General features: G+C 32.7%; 1 protein-coding gene across 1 annotated transcript; it reads left to right on the forward strand.

Moving 5' to 3' along the window:
- LOC109824420 lies at positions 5,436-7,703 on the forward strand. Its single transcript, XM_020391013.1, has 2 exons — positions 5,436-5,786; positions 5,859-7,703. The coding sequence occupies exons 1-2, from the start codon at positions 5,640-5,642 to the stop codon at positions 6,219-6,221; spliced, it is 510 nt and encodes a 169-aa protein (XP_020246602.1). The 5' UTR covers positions 5,436-5,639; the 3' UTR covers positions 6,222-7,703.

A 7,747-nucleotide genomic window follows, 5' to 3' on the forward strand; every position in this document is an offset into this window, starting at 1 on the left:
AAATTGATTAATTGATTTATTTGATAATTTTTAAAATTTTCTAATCCCTAGTTTGTTATTTACTCAAGTTTACCTTTTATGATAACTCTAAATAAATTTCTTAAGAAATGATTTTCAAAGTAGTATACTTTACTTAAACCTTAACTTAGATTTTTTATTTAAAATAATGGAATTTATGCATGCTTAGCTTAGAGTTGAAAATAATTTTTCAAAGTATCTTGATTTACATATTTTTTAGAATATATATACATATACATATTGAAAAAAATATAATAATAATAACATTACAAAAGAAGAGTGCGAAAAATGGGCACCAAAAGAAAGAAAAAAAAAAGAAAAAAACTCTTAAATTCAAGGTGATTCTATCTTATAAAGCCTAAGCTGACCGAGTAATTAAGCCCAATGAGTATTTTCATACTTAATGACTTAAGCCCAATTGAGTTGGGATCCATTAGCCCAAAACTCGTTAAATGATCACTTAGAAAGCCCATTAAAGTAGAAAAAAAAAATCACCAAGAAAGAAAGAGTTAAAAATAATAATAAATAAATAAATAAATAAATAAAAATAAAAATACTAATAAATGTTTTATATATATCGTTATAGTTGTATATATGGTCTTGGAAAATATTTTAGATCAAGCAACTTAAAAATTATTTAAAACAAAGAGTTAACATGTTCTTTTTAAAACTTTTAAATTAAATTTCTAAGTTTGGCTTGATTTTGTATTGCTATAATGAGAAGATTTTCTTGGAAATATACCTTAGAGTTATATATAAAAACGTTTTCTTGAGTGATAACTGGTTTCAATTAGATTGTCTAAAGTTATCAAGTGAATTTAGTTATTTACTGACTTCTTTAATTTGGCAAGTTGACCAAATTTTGTGGGTATATTCACTGCAAACCCTCACGAGACTATAACTCGTCCACTAGGATAACCTAGGGGTTTAAAGGCTTGTTGTATGTGCTAAATACAATCGCGATTCCTGTCAAAGTGAGTTAGGTTTTCTTTCATTTTTCTTTCATTGCTAGAGAACTAGCAAAAGTTTAGGTATGGGGGTATTTGATAATCATATTTTATTATAATTTTATACCCTTATTATCTATTTTATATGAATAAATATGCCATTAGTAATTATTTTTATCTTTAATTGCAGGTTAATGAAGAATAAAGCCCAAGATCTCTTCTCTCAACAAAAACCCATGAATTAAATGAAGAACACAAGCAAGAGCCAAAAAGCCTAAGCCCAGAATCAAGCCGAGTAGCCTGTAGAAGCCGGAGAAAATAAAAAAATCAAATATGAAAAAAAATATATTCAAGATAGTTGGCCGCAAAGAAACGACGATATCTCTCAATCGGGAAGGTGGAATTTAACATATTATATATGAAAATCGCCTATCTCGACGAGACGAAGTCATCCGTGAAGGCAGAAATTTGATAGGACATCGATGCTAGTATCGATGTGGCCATCGATGCGGGCATCGCTGACAGCATCGATGCTGGCATCGATACTGACAGTTCAGTTACAGATCAATGGCTAATTTTTGATGGTTTTGGATAAGGATTCAAACCAAGGGCTCTCATTCATTAATGTTTACTATAAGTAGGGATAGAGAGTGAGGGGTTAGGGGGTAAAAATTTTTGTAACTCCATTTGGAGAGGAGGGCCACTCTTAATTGAGAAGGCCTTTCAAATTTATAACTTTTGTTATAATTAATAAAATAATTTTTTTATCACTTTAAATATTTTTTCTCTTTGTTGGATGATGAAGATGGAGATGAAGAATTATTTAGAGATTTGCATTTCTTTTATTTTTCTCTTTTATTTCTTTTTTATTGCTTATTAGTTTAGATTTATTTCTATGCTTGTAGTTAGATTTTATTTTCTTGTTAAATAGCCAAGAGGCTAGAACCCTCTTGCCTTAGATTTATTTCATACTTATAGGTTAGATTTATTTTCTTGCATTTAATTCTTAGAATTTATTTTGTAGTTTAGATTTTATAATTTATTTTGTAGTTAGATTTTAATTTCTTGCACTATTCACCTTGAGGCTAGAACCCTCTTGGGTTTAGTTTTTCTTTTTGTTTATTTTTATTTTCTTTGATTCGGCTTGAGGCTAGAACCCTCTAGGGAATTACCATTTTATTTTCTTGTACTATTCACCTTGAGGCTAGAACCCTCTTGGATTTAGTTTTTCTTTTTGTTCATTTTCATTTTCATTTTTTTGATTCGCCTTTAGGCTAGAACCCTCTAGGGAATCACCCTTTTCTAAGAAATGGATTCAATACTAGATTACCCATATCTTTAATTAAATCCGCCATCTTTAATTTCTTGAATTTTTTTAATTCTTAATTCTCCTTTTTGATTCTTGATTTTATTCATCTTTCCTTGTGAAAATCATTCATTCTTTGTCACATCCACTCTCACTTACATTTCATGCCGATTTACACACTATCACTTCCACTATCTCTATCTCTCCACAATCACATCCACTCATCACTCCTGATTGTTACGCACACAACATAAGAACCGATTCTAGTTTTCTCCTACAAAACACATTCCTCGTGGGATCGATAACTTTTTATACTATAACTTGACACGATTGTGCACTTGCAATATTTTTGGTACATGTTTATGCCGCATCACCCCCTTAAACCCAAACACAAATCATCATCAATCTCACACACTTCATTATATGTTTATTTCTTTTCCTTTTGTTTGATTTTTTGGGGTTCTTTGGTGGGTTATTTAGGGAAATGGCCATGCCCAGATGAATTTTCGTTGATTTAGATTGTTAACTTTTGATTGTTGATGAATTGTGAAGATTTCTAGTTGTATTTTTGATAGCATTGAAATTGTAGGTCTTATTTTGATTTCTTCCCCTTGTTTGTTTATTCTTTGTTTGATTTTTTCTTACTAATTTGAGGGAAATATATACCCAAGTGAATTTCATAGCTTTTTGTTTATGTCAAAAACTTACTTATGTGGGTTAGAGTGGATTTAGGAGACCATAGGGTCTGTCAATCCCTTTTTATGGCTGATCACTCTGAGCAGAAGTAGATTCATACACAAATGTGGGATGTTAGGGGGTCAGAGTTGTGTTCTCCTATGGTTCCCTCTCCTACGAAGTTAGCAATGATCTTACGCCTCGTTTGGTACGCGGGAATGAAGTCAAGTGAGAATGGAAAGAAGGTAAGAATGGAATGTAATTGATGTGGGAATGGAATGCACATTCTCATTCTCATGTTTAGATGCGTTTAAATAATGAAACGGGAATGCCAATCTTATTCTTATTCTCATGTTTGGTATTATTTGTTCACAAGTGAGAATAAAATTTAGTTTTCTAATAATGCCCTTACCAAAACAAAAAAAATTAAAAATTTTTAAAACATTTTAAAAATGACTAAATAATTTATTTTTTAGAAAAATAAGTTTTATAGAAATGATATTTTTTCCTTAGAGAAATAAATTTGCATGTAATAGTTATATTTTGGCACACCGTTTCGGTAACAATTTCGGAATTTTGGCTTACAAATTGAAAAATAATTTTCATAGAAATTATTTTAATTATAAATAATTATAATTTTACTTTTCTAACTTCTAATGCTACATGTCTATTATTTGTACGAGCAGCTAATGTTACTAACTTCATTGTGCGTTAGTGAAGAGAAGAATGCCTTATAAGAGATATTTTATATAATTGGGCACTCTTCACAACATCTCCTGATAATTTTTTTTTGAGATTTCATGTTCGGGGGGAAAATAAAGGGAAAATAGTGCAATTTATCATCCATGTCAAGATTAATATAAACGATAGTATCTATAGTTTAAAATTTTATATGCATAAACTATCACATTCGATAAATTATTAGAAATATCCAAATTCTAATCAAAATATCCATAAAATAGTATGAGCAAAATAATTGGACAGCCATCAAAGTATCAAAATATTAAGTTTTGAAATTGCAAAATGATAAACTAGTTTGTCACTCCAAAGTATATTGAGTTTATTAAAAGATATTGGAACTAAGGCAAGGTCCGCGTTAATATACTTCTTACGAACGAATGAACAATATCAGAGATTTATTAAAAAAAATAATATCACAATATATTGGAACTATGGTAAGGTCACTGATATAAATTTACTTAGGAACGATGTTTGTATATTGGAACTTGGGCAAGTTATATTCATGCTTATATTTATTTATATATTTGTACTAGTAGCTTAAGATAAGTTATTTTTTATAAAAATAATTTTTATATGGGAATTTATATCTATTTGTATCTTTTAAGGAGAGTATAATTAGAATTTATTTGATTATTTTTATTCACACTTAAGTGGGAATATCAATTCCATGTTAAATGGTTGGGAATGGCAATTCCCACATAAAGTGGGAATTTTAATTCTAACATCTAAAAATACATCGTGTTTGGTACGCGGGAAAAAAGAGTTGGAATTGCATTCCATTCTCACTCATTCCCGCGTACCAAACGAGCCCTTAAGGGAGAAAGTATATGAAAGAAATATTTTTTTATAGTCGAGAATAGCTATGCTATGCACAAGATAATCTGCATATTTATATTGAGCCGAAAAGGGTATTTGGGTAACTCCTGCTAGGTGGCTGACACTTTACACTCATCGGTAGCTGGTGGCCCGAGTCATTCTTGCGTTTAATGCGACGACGATGGAATGACAAAGGTGTTGGCATGGTCCGAAGAGTTATTATGACTTCGACGGGGGAGTAATGATGGTTCTGACTATGTATTTAATACAATTGTGACTAGTTGATGTCGATGGGGGAAGACAAAGCAAATAGGTTCCCCCCTTGGTTCAAGGTGCGTCGCCGGTTCCAAGTGGATGCGCCTTTCGTTTTGGTCCCTTGAGAGAGTCCGAGTGAGGACGCCTTTGGCTTTTGAGAGAGAGCCCGAGTGATGAAGCTTTTCATTTTGGTCCTTCAAGGGAGTCTGGGTGAGGATGCCTTTCGTCTCAGGCTTTTGGGATAAAGCCCGGGTGAGGATACCTTTCATCTCTGATCTCAAGGTGCTTTAAGGAGGGGAACCAACGTACGAGAGACTTGGGTTGGGTTAGTGTTATAATGCTTATGTTGGATAATTGAGACACGTGTTGTTCTCTCAAGAGTAGTTTATACATAGCAATTTCTTTGATACAACACTTTCTTTTTTATTTATTGATTGATGAGAAAAAGAAAATTTTATTTTGGGAAATGAATGTTGTTTGGGGCTTAAACGGGTGGGGATATTTAGGTAATTATGCACCCCTGGTTTCCAAACCTAACCAGGTTGGGAGTTTGAAGGACAAAATTAGCAGAAGAATTTATCAACAAATTAATGCAATTTGAGCGACAAATACAAAATATAGAAATATGAGGGACTTATATCATAATAACTAGTATTAATAATAATCCCTTTAATATAAGTCCCTTTGAACCGAAGAAGACGACGAATGAACCCACACTCTATTTCATTCTCAATCTCCAACTTCTCTCAAATTTCTTCACAAATAATCCCCAAATTCAAAACCTAAATCAAGTGATAATACAGAAAGAAAGAAAGGAAAAAAAGAAAAAAGAAAACTTATGAATCGATCTCAAAAACCCTAACCCTAGATCACCTCCAGCTATGAATCCCCCTTCTTCATCCCTCAGCTCTCAACCTCCAGGCCTCAAGACCCACTTCAAGACTCCCGAGGGCAGGTACAAGCTCCAGCTCGACAAGACTCATCCCGCCGGCCTCCTCCACTTCTCCCATGGCAAATCCGTGTCTCAGGTTAGAGCTAGGGTTAGGGTTTTGATTTCTTGCTTCTGGATTCATTCTAATGAGATTGTGTTCAAATTTCAGTTGACGATTGCTTGTTTGAAAGAGAAACTGGCGACTCAGACGCCGACGACGCCGACGACTCCGAGCTCGAGTGGGGTAGTGAGGTTGGCGGCTGCGAGGCTGCTCGGTGCGGGGAATGGGAGCCGGGCGCTGAGTTTTGTTGGAGGGAATGGAGTTAGTAAAGTGGGTTCTGGCAATGGGAGGGTTGGTGGTGCTACATTTGGAGTGTCGAATGGGTCGGGTGGGTCTTCAGCTGTGGCGAATCATGACGAAAAAGGGACTTATTTGATATTTAATGTTGGGGATACACTCTTTATCAGTGATCTCAATTCACAGGACAAGGTTTGGTTTTCAAATTTGCATTGTTCTCTGAATTATACCTAACTATTCATTAACTGAATGGTTCCAATTCTCAATAGCTGGCATCCGTAAACTTCCATTGTTCTGGCTAATACGTGACACAATAAGCAATTGATAAATTTCACTACATGTGCTTGCTGTGGCGGATCCAGGATTTTTAGAAAGTAATGTCACTGCATAAGTAATAATTTTAAAAACATTGCAACTTCGATCCTGAGGAATTTTCATATTTTGGGAGAAAAAACATAATCGCATCATTAGTAATTTTATCAAGTACAATTTTCTCAATATATGTTAAAAAAATTGCTTTTGTTTACCATAGCAAACTACTAAATATTATTAAAGTTCTTAACAATATTATTCAATAAAAAAGTGAACAAACATGTTCTTTTTAGTTATTGATGATCATCTCAAACGATCATAGTAATTCCCAATATATGTCTTGGCTTAATGTTATCATTTGCTGATGAATTCCTTTCCCCCCAAATTATTCTTCTTATTATTTCTCGACTACAGATTTTTTTATTTTTATTTTATTTTGATAATCATATTGTTCCCTATGTGTTTTTGTACATATGATATGATCAGGATTGACTAATATAAAGACATGTAATCTCTACATGCTATCAAGAAGTAGTACTTCAAATTACTTCAATTGTGCTCATTGCTTCCTTGCATTTCTAGGGCATTAATTATGTGCATACTCTTTTGCTTTTATGACCTCTCTAATCATGTGTCAATAGGCCATTAGATATGTTATGATTCTGAACTGAATCTAGTGCATGAGAGAGCATTAACTGGGATAAGCTTATAGTTACATTCTGCCATGAAGACTATGGATTTGGCACATACAGATGACCTGACATTGGAATTTTAGAGATTTCTACAATAATCTAGAATGTATAAAATAGAATGGAAAGTGTAACATAGTCCTGTTTGTGATTGTTTCATTATTATTTTGTGTTTTGTAATATTATCTTCCAGTTAACTAAAATTGAGTTTAATCGAAGACAAGTTGGTTCTTTTGACTTCTTTGATTCCCGTCACTTGTTCATCTTCTTATGTCTATGCTTTCCTGAAAGATATACTTTGGACAATTTCTAGAGCTAACTTTATTTTATGAAGAAGATAAAGAAATTTTCGCCTAGTGTTTGACTTTGAAATTTTTGACCAAGTAGAATGGAGAGATATATGGATGTTATTGCATGCCAGACCTACATAGATACATACCTCTGTAAGTATATATGTACATATGTGTTCATTCATATCTTATCAGTCACATATACACTTAAAGGAAAAAAAGCCAACTCGTTTTTACTTTATATCATATCATTGACATTGTTAAGTAGAAATATGCAGCATGCATAGATATGTTTAGATGACCATAAAAAGAACTTCACTTGTTAACACTTCTTCCTACTCCTCCAACGTAGATCCATTCTAGATACTTGTGTTTTTGGTCAGTGGAAAGTTTTATTTGTTCAAACTTTATATGTACATCATAATGCTCAGTCTAGAATATATTAAGAATCACATGACGTAAATGAAAA

The sequence above is a fragment of the Asparagus officinalis genome, chromosome 9 (genome assembly GCF_001876935.1).
Source record: "Asparagus officinalis chromosome 9, Aspof.V1, whole genome shotgun sequence".
NCBI lineage: Eukaryota > Viridiplantae > Streptophyta > Magnoliopsida > Asparagales > Asparagaceae > Asparagus > Asparagus officinalis.

Bases quoted from the DNA above. Each gene is read 5' to 3' on its own strand.
- LOC109824420 (XM_020391013.1), top strand. From the start codon at position 5,640: ATGAATCCCCCTTCTTCATCCCTCAGCTCTCAACCTCCAGGCCTCAAG. The intron at 5,787-5,858 runs GTTAGAGCTAGG...TTCAAATTTCAG, and splicing joins ATGGCAAATCCGTGTCTCAG to TTGACGATTGCTTGTTTGAA.